Raw genomic sequence first — 23361 nt, 5'->3', positions numbered from 1 at the left:
AATCGCCAAAATCTACATGTCACTACCCTCGCATACGCGTATACCCACCGGCGCTGACGCGCCTGCTCCCTTCTGCCACTCTCCCTCGCTCCGATTCGCCCACCTGTTGCGCTCTTCCCGTAACTCAGATCATATTCGTTGGTGTTTTGCACTGTAGTTCTTATGCCCCTAACATAAAGTAACGTCATCTAACGTAAGTTAATGTAATCCAACAAAATATAACCGAATGCAGTACATTTTGGTGTTTTTTTTCTTTCTTCAGTTTTTAAAGTGGTCCGGCGATATCTCACTAATGCCATTATGACAAAATAGATTATTCGAAATTACTAAGTAACCAAAAATCCACTTGCATTCATGGATTTCTTCTAATTACATATATTCTAAAATAATATACGCTTGGGGTGTGTGGAGGGGCTCTGCCTCCCTGCCCACTAGAAACAGAAACCGTTTAGGATTATTTAGATGTGAATATAGTAAGACGCAGAAGACCTTTTACTATATGTCAGTTAAATTTTATAATTTTCTTCCTATATTTCTAAGAGAACTTCCATTTCTGGCTTTCAAAAAAGAAGTACAGAAATTACTTATTAATAATTGTATATATAGTGTTGAAGAATTTTTTGAACTCAAAATTGATAGTTAAAATATTTGCGTCTGTTATCCAGTAATCTTTGTTTATATTATGATATATTATGTTATGTTATATATGTAACCCTAAAAATTTCAACTTCTATTTCTGACGATTGTAATACATCTGATGTTCTCAGATGTTTCTGCAATAAAATTTATTATTATTATTATTATTATTATTTAGATTATTGGAAAAAAATCCTTTCATGAAAGTGGTATTTTGGTTACTTAATAGTTTGAAATATTTTCCTTTGTCGTAATTGACGAAACTTGGCCTCTAGGTAGGGACCTGGACGTGGACATATGTTCTAGAACCTTGCTTCAAAGGCGACTGTAACAGATCTGTTTCATATCTATTTTTAATCATTTCCTTAACATAGTAATTTTAAGTATGATGTCTTCTTGAACACACAAATTGAATAAATGCATACTACCTCACAGTATACTTTAATTACTGCAGACCTATGGTATCGAGTGTCTGAGATTTAAATAAATTTATACACGAACTGTTCTCTAAGAAGTTCCATGGAACTTTTTTTTCGAAGTAAACCATTTGATGATTGGCTTTCAAATCTTCCAATAAAACAAAATTTATATGTTAAGGTCGGAAAAATATGGTTCTTAGATTATTGTGTTTATCCAGGAATACAAAAGCAAGAGGACAAAAGTGTCCAGTAAACTTATTTTTCCATATCATTAGAAAAAAGAAAAATGATGAATTTGCCATTTTCTGATATTTCAGTTGTGTATTTGTTAGACACACAAGATTATACTTTTCTTCTTTTTTAACTATGTATGTTTGTATTATGGCAATTGTTACTAGGGTAGATTGTAAAATAGGCATATCCTATAGACAACTGACTGATTTGTGGAATATTGCATTTCAAATTTTACCCTGATGTCTAGGTTTGGTTAAAACCCTGATTTTCATTTAAACTGTTTAGAAAATGAATCTGTCTTTGGAGAATGCATGTGCATTCGTATTTGTACTAATTAATATGTAATATTTTCCATAAGTATAAGCTTTGCTTTTTATATACTTAAACTAATTGCTGAGCAAAACAATATGTTCACATATGTAGTTTTTTTATGTGAATATATTGTTTTGCTCAGCAATTAGTTTGTTTGTGTTTAATTAATATGTTATCTGATTACTGCGACTTGTTTACGTGATTCTTATGTACTTCAATCATTGTAATTGGAGCAGTGAATTGGAACACATCGTGTATACCATAAACTTTAGTCCTAATTGCGCCTTACATTTAAAATCACATACAACTTGCGTTAAAAAAAAAAACTGAACTTATGCATACTTATAATAACTCACATTGGGTAAGCTACAAGACAATACTACTGTAGGTCAATTTTTTGTATGTGAGTTACGTGAGGAGTCTTTCCACATATCTTGTACTTACAACGTACCCTTGTACTTAGAACGCAATTCCTCTTAAGTGTTTTTCTTTTCAGGATTACAAATTAGACTTGTTAGCTCCATTCTGATCTAACTACTATTTTTTTTATTATTACAATTTATCATAAATAATATAGTCAATGAATATCCATTAATAGCACTTGCCTGTATTTGACAACACCGCAACTACATCGTCCAGTATTGTTTTTCTTTCCTTCTTACTAGCCGTTTGGATTCTGACAGGTAAATCCTTTAGAGCTTTTGCCAACTGTGAAGAGAAAGAATATAACATTTAAATGAAAACTCTTTTAAACTGCGAGGAATTTTAATAAAAATATTTTATTCCACGTGACAGAAAAAAACTTACCTCGACATCCGCCATGCTGCTGAATGGCACTACCAGTGTTGCCACAAAAACCTACTTTTCAAAATATCTCAAAACATCAAACGAAAACACTTTTAATTCGGAATTGGAAAAATCTTTGCATTTTCGCGACTTAAGTAGGTTGAAGTTTAGTAGATTAAAAGTTGGGTTGTCATAATTTTTAATACATATATATTTTGAAAACTTACAGGTAAAATCTATTACTTCAAAAACAAATGGTCACAAGTTAGTCATTACCATTTTTTTTCTCGAAAAGCAGATCCCGTATTAAAATTCTGTGGTCGCGGTACAGATGTTTTGGATTATACCTGTATTTTTCAGGGTTTTATCCTCTTCTGCTTAATGAATAACGGAATTGTACTAACCTCTCTGGCTTCATTCTACACCAAAAACTGTATTAACTATTAACTATAGTTAATTCCAGTGTCAATTACTGTTGCAGATTGTGCTTGGAAGCATGTTTAACAATAATCTATGTAGGACAAATACTACTACTGTAATAAGAACATACAAGATGTATACCTATGTCACTACCTTCATTGATATATTATGCTGCAAGTGACTCTTTCCTTAAAGTGCCTATGTCAACGCAAAATATGCGTTTTAGTTTGTGTTATTAGATACAACAGTTATAAATTCATTTTTGCAAGCTTTACGATGCCAGACGTTACTCTCTGCATCTGCGAAGCCTATTATGGACGTGATTTATTAGACTTAAAACGTTACTGAAATGTAGAAATGCCACAGTTAGAAGAAAAATAACCTGAAATGTATGTGAATAGGATTATAACAGGATAATATTTGGAATTTATGATAGTTGTATTAGTCTTATTCGGATGGAATGGTAATCACCGTTATTAGTGTGAGAGACCCAAGTTCGATACCAGGCGAGAACCCATGTTGTTCGAGGTTCAAGGTTCAAGATATTTTCCTTCCTTCCGCGTTAAGCAGTAGGTCCCGTGTCATATAGCCTTGCTGCTAACGGGCTTAAATCCTTTTTCAGTGATTTTGTCGACATGGGTTGATAGCTGCGAACGTAGTTATTACTTATCTTAAAATTGGAATAAAGAAGAAAAAGAATTTTCAAGAATATGTGCTTTACGCGCGTATTTTGTCGTACGGATATTATATAATTGATTTTTTTTTGTTGTTCGAATTAGCAAATATATAAACATGAAAAGTTATCATCACATCTGCTATAGTAATTAGTTTTGGAAGTTAAGGTAGAGTACTCGTTTTTCCTAAGCATAAATTCACCCAAACTGCCATAAAAAGTGTGTAAGGGAAAAGTTGGCACTTGTTCCTGTTTGCGTCCGCTTTCGCCAAGTTTTTTCGCTGTTATCACCCTTGCACACTTTCTGCAATTTGTTAACTAGGTTCATTAATCCGTGCTCTTCACAAACTTTTAGAAGATCTTGTTTGTTATCAACGTATTGCTTCACAAATGTTAAAACTGTTACTTCATTGCCCTTGTACATTCGCCATGTTGATAACATATATGCTCGTTTCTTTCCCACAACGCGTTTTGTTACCTTGCGCCAAGTAGTTTCCTCCGCTCGCCGTATAGTCCCATGTTTACAACCACTTGTATAGAACAAATGGATATAGTATACATGAAGCTGCATCAGTTCCCGAAGGAGCAGAGCGCTTATATTTTTAGGGATTATTCAATGAGTATGTACGAACTTACAAAGGGCGTAACAAAGCGACTTTTATTTACTTATCGACTGATACGAAAATAAAAAAGAACGTACCTGTACTTTATATCTGCTAGGTTAGGTTAAGTTATGTTACATTATGTTAGTGCAGGGTCCAGCTTAATTTTCCAGGTAGTGGTGGCTCAGTGATAGAGCGCTCACCTCTGGTGCTTGGGGTCCCTGCTTCTATCCCAGCTCTCGCCGTGTGGACTTTGTGGTGGACAAACACCGTGCTCGTGGGTTTTCCCGTTTCCTCCCACTTTCACCCGCCTTCACTCACTGTCGCTTGCTCGGCATTACCATGTTTAGTATTAGGCTTCGATAAAGAGGGGAAACAATCTAGCTTCTGACCCACTTTCACCGATGTGTGCGGGACAGTATTTTAAAACCTTTCCGTCATAAACACAGGCCTTGCGTGTCGAACAGCTTTGGGATACTTCTGTGCTCACTGTACACTGCCTTTACATAGTACTTCAGTTCATCAAGTCGTCCGTATATAGTATTACATGGAAAGAGCACAGTTAGCATTTCATATTTGTACCTTTTATACATGAGAGACGTAAGATACCGATATATTGTGATATCTTGAGTGATATATATATGTATAATGCTGGCACGAATTAGAGGCCAACAAAGATGGCGCCATTTCTCACGTGCGTTTTCCAGCAAAATAATGAAATATTCCATCTCTGGAATGGTTCAACATATTCTGTTGCTTTTTTGTTTTATTTGAAAGATGATAGTTTACTGAATCAGATAACGTCTTCCGTTTGGGAATAGGGGGCACGGTGACTCAGTGGTAGAATGTTTACCTCTGATGTATTCGATCCCCGGCCAAGTTAGTTTGTGGTGGACAACATCAGTAGTGAAGGAACATTCCTTCTCACATCCTCAGGCCGCGATGGTTTTGTCGTGGAGCGTTCACGTCTGCTGCATGGGGTCTTTGGTTCGATCCCAGATCGCGCCAAGTGAGCTATGTTGTAGTCAAACACCTTGTTCGTAGGTTTTCTTGGAGTTCTCCCATTTTATTCATTCCACCATTTCATGCATTTCTCATTATTATTGTCTCCCTTAGCGTCAGAGCATAATTATGGGACATTAAACTCTAATAAATAAATAAACATTTTTTTTTTAATCTGCATCGGAGGATGTTGATAGAAGTATGTAGTTCTACAAGTAGCATAATTTCTTCCTAATAAATCACGCATGATAAAGATGACAAGAATATCATTGAAATTTAGCATCACTACGGCGTTTTAATATTATTATTATTATTATACCCTTATTTGTGTCCACCCCATTTCTCTTGTTTTTTTATTCGTTAATATTTCATCGTCTTAACAATACTTTTACAATTAAAGTGTAAATTTGACATGAAAACGTTAACTTTACAAAAGGTATATCAACAAATTTTCATGGTTGATATTGACTTTTGTTTTCTGCAAATCCTTGTAATTTGTTAAAAAGATGGTTTATATGAAAATATATTTAATTTTCTTCTTTCAGCCATATAGCTGTAGAATTCGCTGTTACGTTTCACTTTAAGGGACAATATGGCAAGACTGTGTGTTGGAATATGTTCGTTATTTACAGAAGAAGCTATTAAAAATTTACATGAGAAGAAGGTGTATACAGTGGTCGATTACTTGAAAGAGGAACCTGAGAGGCTTGTTCAGATTTCAAAAATGACTTATAAGGTAGATTATCAAGTATAAATTCCCTTGTTACTAGTTCTAGTTGTACATAATAATATGTTAATATTTGGGAGAAAAAAATAGAAGACGTGGGTTTTAATTAGAATATTTTGTTTAGTTCAATTCATTTATTTTTTGATTGACCTACTATCAATGAATTGTACATTCAAAATGATATTGGCAATTATTCAAATTATTTTATTTGCATTTAAGTGTGAGTAGACACAAAGTAACAATTTAATCTACTGAATTGATGGGTATTCGAAATCCGATATCAAACTTTTTGCTGGCAGTATAGTTGTTGAATGTTTAACTCCTGTAGATATATAATTATTTAAATTGCGTGTATGTTGTTTTCAATGAAACGTATGGTAAATTTAATTGTTAATATTCTTTATAAAAATTTACTCTACATGTGGGGTTCAAAGCATTTTTTTTTTTTTTTTTTTTTTAGTTTAAGTTCTTTTGGGATAACGCGGTGTGTATAAATTTTCATTCTTAATACGAAAAGCATCTTTTATTTGTATATCAACTGTAAGATCATTATTAATTAATCACAGTAATACTTGTTAGTTGAGACACTTGCACCCAGCAGAAGTGTCATTTCAGATTTTACTTTGGGGTGGGAGAGGGGAAATGGAGCAAGATTCTTACCGAAATAAATAAAGTAGAGTTTTACGTTTTGTATTAGTATATTACTAACATTATTGATAAAAATACGAATCTCAAAACCCCCATAGCAGAACATGCCGCGATCTGCGATATGATCGCAGAAAATTTGCCGCGCCTGTGCAGAAAAATTGCTAAAGGAAAAAAAAAAAAATGTAGGCAACAGAAAAGTATAAAAACATGCCTGCTATGTTGAAGACTCTCTTTAAAGTTGCAGTAACAGTTTTCCGAGACAAATACTCTGTTGCAGTAAAGCTAATGATGTTTTGTTTGAGTATACCATTGTCTGAGGCCATATTGGTACAACAGACCAGCTTATATACATTATTCTAAATAGACCCCATCAGGATATTTTTTTTTAAAGAAAAATGCCTTAAAGCTGCTCTCATTACAAAATACGATGTATGGTATCATATATATTTTTTTAAATGTGCTTCTTCCAGCAAAACTCTTTCAAAAAATATGATTTCGCAGGTTGTAACTCGAACCAGGGATACCGCTGAAAACTGTTTACCATGCTTCATGTAACGCCTAACAAAACAGTGCTAGTATCATCTTGAGTTTTTATTTTGGAATCCCTGCAGAAAATTTTTGACCTACAAAAGCTCATCGCAGAAGGACAAAGAAAATTCTGCTATCGGGCTCAAAGACTCGGAGATCAATTCCCCCCCCCCCCCCTTCTCTCATAAGTGGCATCCACTAAGTATTTTGTAGCGAAATAATTTTCATTCTTACATGTATTTAGTTTGTCACTTCGATCTTTTCCCGTCCGGATATACAAAGTGGGGTAGGCAGGCCTTCTATTGAACGCACTGTTAAACACTTTATTCTCCTAAAATATATATAATGTTTCTTCTATTAGCCGTGCTCATACTTCAAATTTTCCGACAGAAATAAACTGAAGTGACGATTCAAATGTATTCCGGACAGAAACATTTTTTTTACTGAATAGTAATGAATGCTTTTCCTGCTTACTTATATATTTTTTTAAAAAAAAATACACTCTGGTGCAAAATTCGTTATTGTTATGTGCTCTGGCGCCAAACTCATGTATTATTTTACCATCTTCTATTTCAGGAGATATTGCACATACGTCAGATACTGATTGCACATTACGCTGCGTCCCCACTTACTGGATTGAGTGCTTATAACGATTTGCTAAGAAATTCTGCTATTTTACCAACTAAAATTGAAAGGTGTGTGTTATAACAATATCATCTCACAGTTCAAATATTTTTTCTTATTTAAAGAATTTATCGTAACATAACTCATATATATTAGAATGTTCTTACTTACTACGATGATTACTCAAGGATTACACACTAGTTTCGGTCAATTAAAATATTTCAAAGTAATTATTAATTGCTTCATAGCAATTGAATACACTTCTAGATTATATGACGTCCTATTGAATTATATATTGATAGTTACTTATAAATAAATCCCTGGTATTGAAAACTGTTACCATAACAACCGATTACTGTCTTAACGACAAGTAAAGAAACAGTTGACATCTAACGACTGAAAAATAAAAACATTTACAGATCAAGATTATTCGTGACATTTTGTATAAGTTTTTCTTCTTCTTCTAATTTGTAGCTAGTGCGGACATTAAAGCACCTTTGCCCTGAATATTAAATAAGATAAAAGAAATAAATACCTGTTGTATTGTAAATTAATACTGTGTATGCTAATTCTGTAAGAATTATTCCAGTGATATTTTACTTCGTACCAGAAGAAATAAAAGTAAAATTTCCGGAATATAGTCGAGAAAGTACTATGAAATGGAATAAAATTTTACTTACAGCTGATAATTATATCGTGCGTCCATCATGACGTCGATATATTCTCACCTATAAAGATGTAAAAAATTCTTACTGCTGTATTCCGTAGTTCTTTCGTATTTTTAAGTTAGCTAGATTTAGTTACTTGTTAAGCATAAGAACACATTCTAATATTTCAAAGACACACACCTATTAATGTTTCCTCAATTACGGTAGTTTTTCTAATATCTCGAATGTTAGACTCAGACACCTTTCCTTGTTGGGGGGAGGAGGAGGAACAACAGCTTAAGTCCTTTTTCACAATAAGGCCTTCACTTTTTCGTCTCAACACTGATAATTGAAGAATATTACGGAAATTTTGTCGATACTTATAGTCACTTACTGTTCACAATGGATTTTAGTTTATTTTATTATTGTACTATACATATATGTCCTAAAATTAGTGCACTAACGTCGCTACTAATATCCTTTTTATATATATTGTAGATTTTTTTTTTAGTAAATGGATTCTTCTTAATCCAGAACGTTGTCCTAACTACTCATTAGAGAATTTATTCGAATCGAAGTTCGTGTTGTAGTCAAGTCACACTGTAATTCTATTTTTATATTTTTTTGTAACCACATCCAGACCTCAAATTTTAATTTATATATTCAGTGCTTTGATAAACCTGAGATAATTCCTTTGTCCTCTCTGGACTCGCTTATGTGTTCTTTGAGTCTAGTGATATATATAATTTTTTTGTCATTCCTATATAGATCGCATCACACGTACAATTAATTAATCTCATAGCAATAATATTAACAAAAATAAAAATTAACATAAATACCAGGTGGGTCAAAAAAATAAGCGCTTGAACTATCATAGAAAATTTATTTTTCAATCTACAAGGCTAAATTTTTGACAAAAGTAATGTTAGGTTCCTCAAAAGGTGGCAGCAGAATCACTAGTCTAACAGCGTAAGCCAATTAGTAGCAGAAAAGTAACTTCAACATGGTGGACAGACATTTGAGTTTTGAAGAGGGAAGCAAGTTATTAAGTGGCACTGGAAGTCTGAGAATGTTCAGAGACAGTGAAGACATGGATATGGAACTGATCCACCCTTAAGAGTAACCATTACTTGTCTACGATTACGATTAGGATGAGGAATTGTATTTCTGGGCTTTCGGCATCTATGGACATTTTAGTCGTCACGTATACGGAATGACGTCCCTCGGTGATAACACTACCAGGGGAATTGGCGAAAGAAATAAGGAAAGGGGAAGGAAAGAAATGACCTGAGACCTTCATGTTAGGTACCGTCCCGGCATTTGTCTGATGTGAGTGAGGAAAACCCAGGAGAAAACCTCATTTGGGATGACTCGCCTGAAAAGGCTTTTACACCATTTCCACCGATTCTCCTCACCCGGAATTTAACCCTCACACCAAAGGCGAGAACGTTAGCGACTACGCTACGCGGGGCTACCATGACTACAAGACAAATTGGGGGTTGATAGAACGATGTGTGATGTGCTGAAAGATCGAGCTGGACGACCTCGCACGGGTACAAGTGCTGAATCCTTAGTTGCCGTGCTGAAACTCTTTCAGCGTTCACCAGAAAAATCTTCAGGGAAAGAGTGTGAGCGGTTTAAATGCTAGTACTGTCGTATACACATTGAAGAAAGATGTTTTGTGTCTATATTTCAAGACTGGTGCAACAGCTAAGTGACGACCCAGATCGCAGGAAGTGGTTACACATAAACCGGTATTTATGGGTAGCATTGTTTGGTTAATGAAACTGTCAATAGGTATAATTGTGTGTACTGGGCTGAAGATAATTCCCATATTACTGTTGAAAAGACTGCGAATTTGCCTGGTGTAAATGCGTGGTTTGTCTCTTAGGGGATTCATTAGGTCTTTCCGTTTTGACGGTACTGGAAAATACCTAACAGTGCTTGCTGATTCCACTTTCCCTTTCATTCAAGCAATGTACGGCAATGACAAGCTTTATTACCAATAAAATAGTACTCCGTCGCACTATCATAAGGATGTGTGAGCATACCTGGCCATTGGGTAGGACGTAGGGGACCAATCGAGTTTCGTCAAGCTCTCCAGACTTTACGCCGCTCGATTCTTCTTATGAAACACAGTAACAAAAAAAAAAAAAAAAAAAAAAAGTTTACCAGCATAAACCACGTAACCTGGACACACTTTGGGATGAGACTCAAACGGTGTGCGCAAATATCCCATTCGATTCTTCGGTTCAAAGTACGAAAGCAGTCGTGACTCGTGCTCAGAAATGTATGGATGCTGAGGGCCACCATTTAGAACATTCAGTTTGACCAGAAAGTACTCTTTATTTTTCAAATTGAACTGTAGCCTTACTTCTTCCAGAAATTTAACCTTATAGGTTGAAAAATAAATTTTCTATGACAATTCAAAGTGCGTATTCATTTTTTTACACATTCGGTATTTTATTATACAGTAGGACGTCGATAATCCGAACGCGGTTAATGAAATACTAACTTTTTATATTTTGTCCTAGCGCTAGCGATAAACAAACAATAGGGTTGTTCGTCGGCGTTGTGTGAAGTTAGTGTTTTTACAAAATCTCATTCATATGTAATTGGTTGTCATGAATATTTTTATTTTCCGTTAGGCCTTAAGTGTGAGTTACAAGAACACTGTAATTTAGTGTACGAACAGGTTCTTCCGAAACATTAAATGCACGTAGCCTTACGTACGGTGTTGTAATTACTGATGTACTGTATAACCACTGTATCGATAAACGAACATACCGTACAGTATATTTAAGCCTAAATGGCATTTTCTTGGTCATTTTCGAAAATCCGAACTACCTGTGGTCCCAATTAGTTCGGATTTTCGACTTCCCGCTGTACTTTATTTATTTATTTATTTATTGTACACATAACATGTTCTGAATATATAGACTAGAAGTAGCTCCCCAATCCCAACACTATCTGATGAATACAAATGGTCAGCCATCTTTTCTCTGACCAAACCTGGCGGTCCACCGTTTGGTAAAATGTATTTTGGGAATAACGGTGGTATAACTGGAAAGTACAAAAAATTACATTCTTTTTAATTTACTGAAAACTACACTCAAATTTTCCTTCCATTGTAATGTTATTTACGAAACTTTCATCAAGTGGGAAGAACTTTTGTCGCTGACTGTACAAATGCTTTTTGTTCTATTGTTCTTAATAGAAAGTGGTTTAGCCATGTTACAAATACTCTTCTTTGGTGCAATCTTTCGACATACTGTTGGCTTGTAAATGTATTACTGTTATGTGCAGTTTTGAAATTGCAGTGTGATCTGGTGATTTTTTTTTTCTTAATCATGTTATGTCCAGGTGAATCTTTTTGGTTTAATTTGAAACTGATAGGATACATATTTATTAATGAAATACTAACGTTGAATTCTACTTGAGCACCCATGCTATTAATTTATTCGTATGCGTTTCGATGATTTTCATCATTAGTACGTGATAAGTAATATTTACATTGATTTGTATGCTCACATAATTATGAATTTTCAGTCCTTAGAAAGAAAGAAAAAAAAAAACTATTAAACTTCGTTAACAGCAAAACACAACTAAAATTTATACTTCAAGAAATCACTTGAAGACTGTTGAAATTCCGTGTCACAGAATCTTTTCCTCCTTTTTACGTCGTAGGTTAACTAATATCGCGGATAAGAAACTCACTACAGTAGACTTATGAGTATCCAGCTCGCGACTATCCGGCCTAGTTTTCTTTTATCGTAATTAAATGAGGAAGGCAAGGCGTTGCATTGGCAACATTGCCGAGGCATTGGAAACGGGCGTCTGCTACGATCCTCCTACGTGTCGTGTGCAAAATACAAGTTGTGACAGGAAAAGAGCACCCTTCTGCTCCTTGTTACTTGTTTCATCAGTGTGTAATGGACGTCAATGCAATACGCTTGCCGCTGTTCCTGATTATATTTGTACAGTACGTACACGGAGTGTCTATCGGTCACGAAAGTCTCGGAAGTCATGAAAAAGTCACGAAATCAGAAAACGGTCATGAAAGTCAAGAAATTTAGCTTTTGGCTCACGATTGTTTTATCTGTATAACTATAAGTGTAGACTGGGAATTTTTTTTCTATACAACGTCAAAATTCACCACCAAAAATGTCTATGGTCGGCTTTAGACGCTACCAAATCGCATACATGAAAATTCGGCCCAATTCGCTCTTGAGAATGTTACTAAATTTTATGGTTTGGGAAAGAAAAGGCCACGAAATTTCATTTTGGAATTTTAGTAGACACCCTGGTACATCAGTACAATACTGTATTCGTATTTTTTTAAGTTTACTACAGTGAAGATTTGAAATGAGTTCATAGAACTCCGACCTATCTGGCCTGCCCTTCCCTCACATTAGGCCGGATACTCGGGAGTCTTCTGTATTTCAATTCTGCCCTCATAATCTAAAATACTTTCCTAAGCTCAAATTATCAAAATAAAATAATGTAGAATGCTACTCCCTGTTGTAAATTATTTTAATTTCACGTGTCCTATGCAATCTATCCATTATCCGATGCCTCTCCTCCACCTTCCCTACCTGTAGAAATAAGATTGTAAACCACATTGGTGAATTTAAAATAGGTTCCCCATTCTTTGTGATCTTAGAAGTTCTTTCTACGAATAAATTAATAATACGGATAATAAAATGAAGTTCAAAGTTAGTGTTTCATTATTCTTTTGTTTATTTTGTGAATTTGGAGTTCATTCCATTAACCCCGTACTTTTCATTTGTGAAGGAAAATTTGCATATTTTGTTGTTTGTTTCAGTCTTGACAATTTGTTAGATGATGGCTTGGTAACTGGCGACAGCGTTGAATTATGTGGTTTCTCTGGAGCGGGGAAGACACAAATTTGTCTTACTGTAGCTGCTAATATTTCACTCTATCTCAGGCATCATGTTCTCTACATTAATACCAATAATGACTTCTCTGGAAGGCGAATACAGTCAATACTAGAGGCTAACGGCTGTGATGAAGAGGTAAACTATTTGTAATCTCTTTACTTCTATATAGATTAGCACCATACCATGTACGAAACTTAAGACGTGATTCAGTATGTTAAGTAAAACAGAAATGTTATAATAAATACGAAGAAAGGAAGAAAGAAAGAAAAAAACGTTGTTTCAAGATTAACGACTCTTATGTTTCGCTGGTATGATTTCGGAAACTTGGAAGAAATAAGTCTTTACTGCCGTTAATAGGTTGGATAAAAGAAAGAATAGCAAAAAGCACAACCGGAAGGCCAAATTGGTCTCCTTTCTGTTATTCATCTCCTTATCGTACAACTTGCGAAGAATAGTTTTCAAACATGATTTAAAAGTCACGTTAAAACCACCTAAGGATCTGGAAAGGTCTCTCAGCCAATATGAAAACTTCTTTACGGAAAAATTTAATTCCCGGTGAAGACACAAAGTCGAATATTTGAAGCCAGCAATTCTGAGTGAAATGTTCCTCATTCACATCAGGCAAATGGAGGGAAGGTACCTAACGTATAGGCCCCACGCCGCTTTCTTCCTTTCCCGGTTGTGTGCTCACCGAGGGACGCCACTTCTCATAGGTGATGCCCTTAGGATCATAGATGTCGGTAATGCCCAGAAATACGAGAGTAAGTCAATAAGTATCTGCAATCAATTTTTATTATTTATTACCACAAGAATACAATGTTTTCATTCGTATTATTTTTCTACATTGTCACCCTGCTTTTTAATGTACCTGGCGCACCGTTACACAAGTTTTCCGATACCCTCTCCAAAAAAGTTTTTGATTGCGCAGAAAGCCACGAATGCGCCGGTTAACTTCATCTGTTGATCGGAGCTGAATTGACGACCTCTGAGAGCATGTGTAATTGGACCAAACAGATGGTAATCCGACGGGGCAAGATCGGACTGTATGCAGGATGCTCCAACACCTCGAAACGCACGTAGCGTCTGAAGAGTTTGAGTGGTGTGGTATCCGGTATGTGGACCTTTCGACCACTTTTGAACTGTTCAATCCACTGGTAAACACCTCGCTGTGAAAATACATTGTCCCAGCATTTTGCCGAAAGTCTTCTATGAACTTCCGCTCCGGGTACACCTTGAAACCACAAAAAACAGACGACAGAGCACTGATCTTCTTTAGTGAACACAGAGAGTGGTGCAGCCATCTTTACTTCGCAACAGCACAAAGCCTACTGATATGATAACTAGAGACCGGATGTTTAGGCATTAAAAACCTGGAAAATAGGCAGGCAGATAGGCACTTAAAATTTAAAAAATAAGCACTAAAATGTAACTCGAAATAATGAAGATAAATACTCAATACAATTAAAAAATAAATTCAAGTCAGATAATGTTCAAAGAATATAGAAACATACCTGTTGGTTAATATCTTCTTTTTCTATAAGTATAAAAACGAAGCTTGACATGAATTCCATGTTGTATATATATATATATATATATTATTTACATTATATATTTTCCCAATGAAATCTTATTTTGAAGAAAATGCATAAAGTAGGCAACTTTAGGCACTAAAGCAATTATTTAGGCAGTAAGGGGCGAAACGGGCAAAATAGGCAAAATAAAATTGGCTTAAATTGAAAGTATAAACTCTCATATAAACTTTCAAATGTTATTTTTGATCATATCTTTAATATTAAAGAATAGGCATTTTGCATCCGGTCTCTAGTGATAACGCTGCAACCTACTACAGGCGAAGCCAATGGTGATACCTAGCGTCTGGTGACTACACAAAGCCGTAGAGCCAATCTGAAAAGAAATAGAAAAATATTTCAGTTACATATTGACTTATCCTCGTATCTATAAATAAACAATGAAACTTTTTAAAGCAGGATATACGTAATATCTTGTTCTTATATATATATATATATATATATATATATATATATATACAGTCTGTCACAAAAAAGCACCACTTTAAGAAAACTGTTATATTTTTAATATTAGCACTATTATTGTTCTTCTAATAGTACCCTTTTGTTTATGTGTTGCTATTGTAGTACACATATGAACATTAAAAGAAAACACTAAGCTTTGTACATTAAGTGACCTTACAATCCACAAATTCAATGCAATACATATCAGGAAACACCTACAATTGTTCTTAGTGGTGCTATTTTTTGTGCTTTACTGTAGATGTAACAAAAGAAAAAAAATATTTACAGTAGATTAAAAGAATACTTAAGCGATTCCCGGGAGGATAAAGAGACTATTTCTAGGCTACCCAAGTATTTGCAAAAAGCTAAGCATTCAGTACAGTATTTTAAGGTTTTACGACAGGTCAAATCACTTACTGAAAGGAATATTATGAAGCATATTTTATTAAACATCTAAAAAGGGTGTTTGTATCGAGAATGGGATATCATTATCTCAGACTACATCTATAAACATTAAATAGCAAAGTTTTGTTTGACACATCTTTATTGTTTAGAATTTGTAGAAATATAAACCCAATAGGCTTGCACTAAAATTTTATCGATTACACCTAAATTTCTGTACACAAGTTTACATGAATTTTGACACCTTCTAAAATTACTGAATATTTATGCGCACGAATGCAAGATGTGGCAACGTTTTACTTCGTTTGGATTTCATGGTGAACGTATATGGGAAACTGAAGATTACCTTAAGAGATAGATAAAAATACTCATAGTAACTTGCAAAAATAAATTATAATAGGTAAAAATCTCTTAGTGTTAAGTGTACTTATACTAAATTTAAATCTTAAAAAAAAAAAGGAAGAACCCACACAGGATAGCCCCCACCCAAATAGAGTGAACTATTACAGTGGTTCCCAACCAGTGTGTCGAAACTAAAGATTCAATTTTCGCTTTTTTGACTTTTTTTGACTGTCTTGTTTAAGTACCACTTTCATTTCCGTGTAGTGAATTCTAAAATTAAGAAAGTGCGTTTACATATCTAGTACTTGTGAGTCCTGTGTTCAATTCTGGGCTGGCTGCCTTAATTGCTTTCGAACTGGCATTTTTTTTTTTTTTTTTAACACGTATGCGTTATGCGACCATCATGTCCCAAATGTTGTTTTGGTTGCCTGTCCACTATATATATATATATATATATATATATATATATTAAATCCCTCAAGCAAATACGAGAAATAGTGGCCATTAAATAAGAATTCATACAAATAATGGTGTATCGGCTTCAGTTATTACAGTTATTGTAAGTCATCTATACAATACAGTATACCATGCCGTGAAGAATAATGAATAACTGAACGAAAAATTTTATACTTCTTAAAATTATTATTTTGGAGTACAGAACCGTCATAAGATAATCTCACTGATTAATAAATATTGCAACTTTTCAGGAGGTGGGACTGGCAATGGAAAGAATCAAGGTGACTAATGCACAAACTATACATCAAGTATTGTCGGTCCTTCATCATTTAAAAAGTCAGTTCCATGAAGATTCTGATAATACGCATATGTTAAGGTTGATTATCATTGACTCTCTACCGCCGCTCTTCTTTCCTTTTCTTGGCGAGACTCATAATGAAGGTAAGTTTTTGCCCTAGGTAAGTTACTTAAAGTAAAGACACAGAGGCTTTCATAGACGAATGAAGTGTTCTATCACCTATGAGTCCACCACTCTCTGTGTTCTGCTGACGACCAGCACTCTTAATTGTCTAATAGCGCACTTTCTGTTGGGGAAGACTTCTTTACAAATGTACAAGGGATATTTTATTCCATTCTTTTTTGGATATTTTCTAGAGATCAGAAATTGTATGCGCCGTACGCGAAGAAAGACGGTACATCTGAAATCCAAAGGCACAGTAATACAATGAAATGGTTTCTGGACTTCACTGAGATGCCAGTAAAAGAAATAACTCAAATCTCGGTCCCCTCATGGATATATAGTTAGCATACACGCTTTCGATACGGGAGACCCAGATTCGATTCCTGCGGGAGCTCATATGGTCCGGATCTCACTTTAATCTATAGGTCCATGTCTCATATAGCCACGATGCTGAACAGGCCGCTAAACTTTAAACGAACCAACCAACTAACAAGTCCCGCTCGTGGTTTCTATCATTTTGTATCGCTGTTGATTTGGTTGTGTGACTGGACCCCTTTCTTGATGGCAGTTCCATCTAATAGGTGTTCGCTCTACATAATGTCGGGATTTCGTTGTTGTAAGCATCCGTCCAAACATGATTCTCACAGCATTGATTTTCACATTGTTGGCAATACTAGGTAGCTTTAGTTTTCCCCAGAAGTTCGGCCATAACCGTGAAACCACTGCACTGACAAACGAGGTTGCTTAGTCCCTTTGCATCGACCCTTCTGGGGAAGTAATTGCTCAAACGTTTCTACATTCATCCAGTGTTCTACGGTGACCATAAATTTCCATCGATTTCTCACCAGGTGTCATTTCTGTAACTTTTTGCAGTTGGTTTGCCGTTGCATGGTATGACTAGCTTTTAGCACATGAACATTCGCGTTACAGGCACGTTGAGACGTAACGTTTTATGGATAGTTTGCTGGAACACAAGGAACAGATGGCTATAACACTCTTTTATGTCGGTAGATTCTCCAGCGCCATTGATGTCGTAATTCCGCGCAACACCAGTAGTATCAGCTTTACTGAAGTCTGTTTCAGATGTGGCATAGGCGGTAATGTACAGTCCAGGGTCCCTTACACTGGGTATCGTCACAGAGTAGCGTCCAATAGCAAATCCGTGTTCATGTCACTGTCTTAACAATGCTGGAACAGTTGAGGTGTACAGTGAAAAGTGCTACAATGTAACCTTCCAAGAATCGATTCAGTTTTAGCAACATTAGACTGCGCAAAACATGATCATTTTGCTAGCGTATACATTACACACTACTGCCTCAGAGATGCAATTTTTATGTTTCTGCGCTGTACCGTACCATTTGAATTTCGTCGGTATGAAAGCCTATCATCATTTTTATACGGCTAATGGAATAGACTACTAAGTACCGTCCGTAGTTTATATATAACATTTCGCCTTTCAGTCTTAGCAATAAACCTCATATTGTTAATGGGCCGCGGTGGCTCAGTGGTAGAGCGTTCACCTCTGGTGCTTGGGGTCACGGGTTCAAACCCTGCTCCTGCCAGGTGAACTTTGTGGTGCATAAACACCGTGTGCGTGGGTTTTATCGGGGTTCTCCCGTTTCCTCCCACTTCATTCCACCATTTCATTCATCTCTCGTCATCACTGTCTTCTTTAGCCTAACCGGCATAAGCGTGGGACGTAAAACTCAAAAATTTCATTTCATTTTCATTTTCTCATATTGTTAATCTATTATTGATTGTTTTACTGATTAAGTAGAGATGAATTGTTATTTTGATAGAAAGCAGAATACCAGATTTATTTTTTTTGAGAATGTCATACAGATGACATAAATACAAAAGAACTATAGTTAAAAGTAAAGACACGTCGGCCATTTTGGGGGTACCGTTAAAAATATGTTAACCTTTTTTCTGTATTGGATCAATTCAGCCTTTCTCCTTTGTTGATCGCTATAGTGATTGCTTTTGTATCGTAAATCAGGTTTCAGAATGCATGAAGTTACAATGTATCAAGTATGATGAAGGAGTAAGTGAAATAAACTTCCTTTATTATTATTATTATTATTATTTTTATTATTATTATTATTATTATTATTATTATTATATTTGTTATATTTTGAACCAATATTTTATTCATTTCAGCTGTTTTTGTATGATCAGTTGTATGTTATGTCCATCTGCATGCGCCTATGCTTGTATAAACCTTTTTCTTTTTCTTTTTTGGGGCACTTGTGGCTGTAATGCTGTTTGTTCCCAATAAACATTTCAACATTATTATGATTATTATTTACTACAATACTAATAATATACCTTTTAAAGATAACACTAGCTCGTATAAGTATATGATTTGTAAAGTATCTAGGGAGGTAAATGCCTTCCTGGAATGTTTACTTTTCGTTAAATGCTTTTAGATTAATATCTTGTTGAAGGAAGGAAAGACCCAGTCTATATTGGAGTAGTGTTTATTCAAAGCAAAACTTCGACTAAATCTCTCCTGGAGAGGATTCAGATTTCCGATTTTCACAACATACGCTTCAAATTTCTACATTTCTTACATGACAAATTCCATGGGAGATCAGGTGACTGTAGCACCCTTTCGACAGACTCCCTACGTCTGGGAAACATGTTCAACCAGTGGCGTACTGTTCAGTGGAATAAGATGGCGCCATATTCCAGACTTCATAATCATTTGTATATTGCTCTACAAAAATGTAAAGGTTTGAGGTCTGACTGTATTCTGATGATCGAAATTCTTGTTTTTCGCTGAACATTTTATCCAACGTAGTCTACTATTTTTTTTTTTTCTTTTTTGTAATAGCAATTTCAGATTTCTATTTTCTTCCTTCTGCTTATTGGTTTTCCATATATTTACACCCTGAAGAAAGGATATTGAAGACCTGAAGTAAATTTCAATCTAAGTGCCATTTTCTGAAGTTTCGAGTTATAACCGGAATGATGGTCTATGAGCAATGCCAGTTTAAGTATATTCGGATCTAAGCGCCAAACCTGTGCGTAGTAGTCCAGATCATTGGCAATAGAATGCGTGAGGTGTATGTGCACGGCATAAATTCTCGAGGAAAAACATCATTATCTCAAAATTTTCAAATAACACTTAGATCTTAATTTACTTCAGGTCTTCATATATCAATTTACTTTAATGGATTGAAATAGTGTGACGTCTCATCCTCCTTCTCGTTTCTATAGTGATCGACACTTTGTTTTCTAAAACACGATATAGTTTAAGAACCTAAATAGAAAGCGAAAATAGTGATTAGTTAATTTTCGGATTGCAAACATTAGAGTAAAAGGAATATTTGTATTTTTCTTTAAAAGATTTGCAATGAATGATCTGAAGAAAGATGGAAAAATTAATTATGTAAATTATATGTTAAACTAATTATATGATAAGTGAAATAATCCAGTTCACATGTCTATGAAATTTTCCCTCTGATATCGTACGTTTTGAGGTTACATTAAATCATAATGTGTACTCACCTTGTTCATCGTTAGGTATTAAATTTAAATGATCCTGGAAAATTTTGATTCAATAGCATCGGTATCATGTATAGGTTGCAAACATGAACAGTGTTACTGTTTACAACAGTTGTTTAAAACTAAGCTGATACTCATAATTGCATGTTTTCTTGTATAGTCAGCACGTAGTTTTTTGAAATAGAGAATGTAAAGAAAGATTCGTTGCATGCATCAGAAATTAGTCCATATTGAAAACTCCGAGAACAGTGATGATTTCGTCTATTTTTTATTATTATTATTTTAATGTAGCATTATAACTGTGCATCCATATTGTAAAGAGTAAGCGTAAGAAATGTAAATGTGCCAACACAATTAGAACTATGCTACAAGTAGATAATCTTTTTTTAAAAAAAAAAATCTTACATTTGTACGTTGTACAGTCCGCAGAAAAAAAAAAAAAAACCTGCAACATGAGCATGTCAGTTTATTGTGACACAACGAAGTCTTTTGCTCCAAAATAAGTGTGTACGGGAGGACGCCGCGGTTTCTCCGTGCGTCATTCGTACCACTTAGATGTTAGTGCGCTTTTAGGCGTAGTTTCACAATAAACTTACATGCTCATGTTGCAGGTGTTTTGCTGCAGACTGTACTATTTTGTTTGTAGCGACAGTTCGTCAGTTTGCACGTTAGAGATTGTGCATAATTACTTTTCCGTACAGTGGATTACATAGAAATGTAGCTTGCGTTAATTGTGCGATTACTACTTTATCACTTTACTTGCAGATTTGGTACCTGTAGAAATACGTTCCTTTGAGGGTGTGTTTGTTTGTTTGTGTGTGTTTGAATTTCTAATATTACTCGTATATTTTGTTAATAATAGCACCCCATATTTTAATTTGAATATTTTCCCACAAACTTCACTTCGTCTTTAAAATTTTATACAATTTTAAATAATTTCTCAGCAATTGTTCTTGCTTATACTAAACATCACAATTACCCTTTTCAGAGTTCCTACTGGTCAGGGAAATCAGGGAAAATGATGCAGGTCAGGAAAATCAGGGAAAATGATGCAGGTCAGGGAAATCAGGGAAAATGATGCAGGTCAGGGAAACTCAGGCAAAAAGACTGAAAATCAGAGAAAGTCAGGGAAATTTTATAAAATATATTTTTTCTAACATTAATTGTGCACCAATTTCAGCTTAGTCAAAAATTGATCAAAGTATGGAACGTTGCTCAGATTTTTATGGATGGTAAGTGGAATGTACGTATGAGCAATTGATTATTATTTTTCTCTATGGGATAAATGTTCTCATATATTTGTCGTTATTTACTCCTTATTTATATGTCAACATCATCCGACACCTGTCATGAAAGTCAGGGAATTCCCTGCCAAAGGTCAGGGAGAAGTCAGGGAAATAGATTTCTCCAGATCAGTAGGAACCCTGCTTTTGCTTCACGCGTTTGTTAAAAATATTGTTTTTAAAAAAAGAAACGGGGTGATCACCATGGTAACAGAGAGACTATTTCAGTCCATATCGTATTTATGGAATAGTATCTACTTCTTTATAGAGAGATCGAGAGAACAACCAGTTCGTTTTCGTTTGAATAATGGTCATTGTTCAAGGACAACAGAAGTAGGTTGGAGTATAATCTTAGTTATCTAAGTTGAAATGTGTTATTGATCTAGGGAAGTAATGAGTAGCGTATGCACCGACATGGTAAATCGGAGACACGGGTTTGAATTTGTCTAATCAATCGACTATTTGAATTTCATTGAATTTGATAATGATGATGATTATATTATTATTATTATTATTATTATTATTATTATTATTATTATTATTATTATTATTATTATTATTATTATTATTATTATTATTATTATTATTGATGGTGATGATTATAAAATTCATTGAATGATTGTAGGTTTGGGGTTGATGAACCATTTGGCTGGCGTTATGAAAAATGTAGCAGTCGAACTGCACCTGGTGGTTTTATTAGTGAATTTGGCAACCAGATGGCAGGAAGAAGATCTACCAGCTTTTGTAGACAGTGGTGATATGTCACGTGATCCACAATCGACAAATAAGTCAGTCGGAGACTCCATTAGGCCTACGCTTGGTAAATATTGGCAGCATATTCCAAGCACAAGGCTTCTAGTTCAAAAAGAGAGTAAAAGTGAAAGAAGAAAAATCACGGTGTTAAAAAGTACTTATATAGAACTAGAAAAATCTTGTTACGTTAATATAAGTAACAAAGGTGTCGAGTCATATGATGTTTATAAAAATGAAGCTTGAATCTTGCTACTTGATGTAATAAGATGTAATGGCGGATCGTGATGGGAGTCGCATCGGTCAGAATTGAAGTTTTATCCTAAGGGGAAGCTTACTTAATGTCCTAAATTTTCTTCTCGTACTTTAAAGGGATGAAAATTTAATTTTTACCGATATGGATCGTCTCAGGAGCCGCCACGTAAAGAATGCATATTTAATGTTTATAAGAAATTACTTCCTCAGAAAGCACCCAGAATTGTCAGACTGTATGCGTTCCGGCAAAAATGAATTGAAACTAATTTTGTCTGTTGTACTACGTCCCGGTCGTTATCTTCTTTAGTGTTAGTTAACTAAAATCAACAAAGATACACACTTAAATTCTTCTGTATCTTTACTTTTAATATGTGCCGTTAACAGCTATCTATATCAATTTTACTTCACAAGTACATTAATCTTCTTACACATCAATCTATATCATTATACTCTGACTTCCAATATAATCTGATTCCTATTATGTTCTAACTTGCATTATATTCTAAGTTCCATCATAATCTAACTCTATTTCCACATACTATATCTCTTAGCTACCGTAACAGCTTGTTTTTTTCATTTTTAAGCACTTGTGCCCTATCCCATATAGATTGATGTGTAAAAAGATTAATGTACTTGTGAAGTAAAATTGATATAGATAGCTTGTTATATAACGGCACAGATTAAAAGTAAAGATACATTTAGAATATGATT

General features: G+C 34.8%; 2 protein-coding genes across 3 annotated transcripts in view; one reads left to right on the top strand and one right to left on the bottom strand.

Moving 5' to 3' along the window:
* The window catches only part of l(3)80Fj (lethal (3) 80Fj), a 135672-nt gene extending 133230 nt beyond the window's left edge, over window positions 1–2442 (bottom strand). The window contains exons 1-2 of the mRNA XM_081770783.1: window positions 2409–2442; window positions 2207–2309 (exon numbers count right to left, since the gene is read on the bottom strand). Of these exons, the coding sequence (XP_081626909.1) occupies window positions 2207–2309; window positions 2409–2423 (118 nt within the window). The 5' untranslated portion in view covers window positions 2424–2442. The remainder of the gene's footprint in view (window positions 1–2206; window positions 2310–2408) is intronic.
* Window positions 2443–3379: 937 nt separating this feature from the next.
* Rad51D (Rad51 recombinase D) lies at window positions 3380–22780 on the top strand. 2 transcript variants are annotated; one of them, XM_081770781.1, is made up of 6 exons: window positions 3380–3649; window positions 5630–5820; window positions 7564–7682; window positions 13084–13294; window positions 16644–16833; window positions 22271–22780. In XM_081770781.1, the coding sequence occupies exons 2-6, from the start codon at window positions 5677–5679 to the stop codon at window positions 22639–22641; spliced, it is 1035 nt and encodes a 344-aa protein (XP_081626907.1). In that variant the 5' UTR covers window positions 3380–3649; window positions 5630–5676; the 3' UTR covers window positions 22642–22780. The 2 variants fall into 2 exon arrangements, with proteins under 2 accessions (XP_081626907.1, XP_081626908.1); XM_081770782.1 differs by lacking the exon at window positions 3380–3649 and adding an exon at window positions 5070–5091.
* The last annotated feature ends 581 nt before the right edge of the window (window positions 22781–23361 follow it).

The sequence above is a fragment of the Thermobia domestica genome, chromosome 9 (assembly GCF_964235325.1).
Source record: "Thermobia domestica chromosome 9, izTheDome1.hap1.1, whole genome shotgun sequence".
Classification (NCBI taxonomy): domain Eukaryota; kingdom Metazoa; phylum Arthropoda; class Insecta; order Zygentoma; family Lepismatidae; genus Thermobia; species Thermobia domestica.
This window is presented reverse-complemented; position numbering and strand designations above follow the sequence as displayed.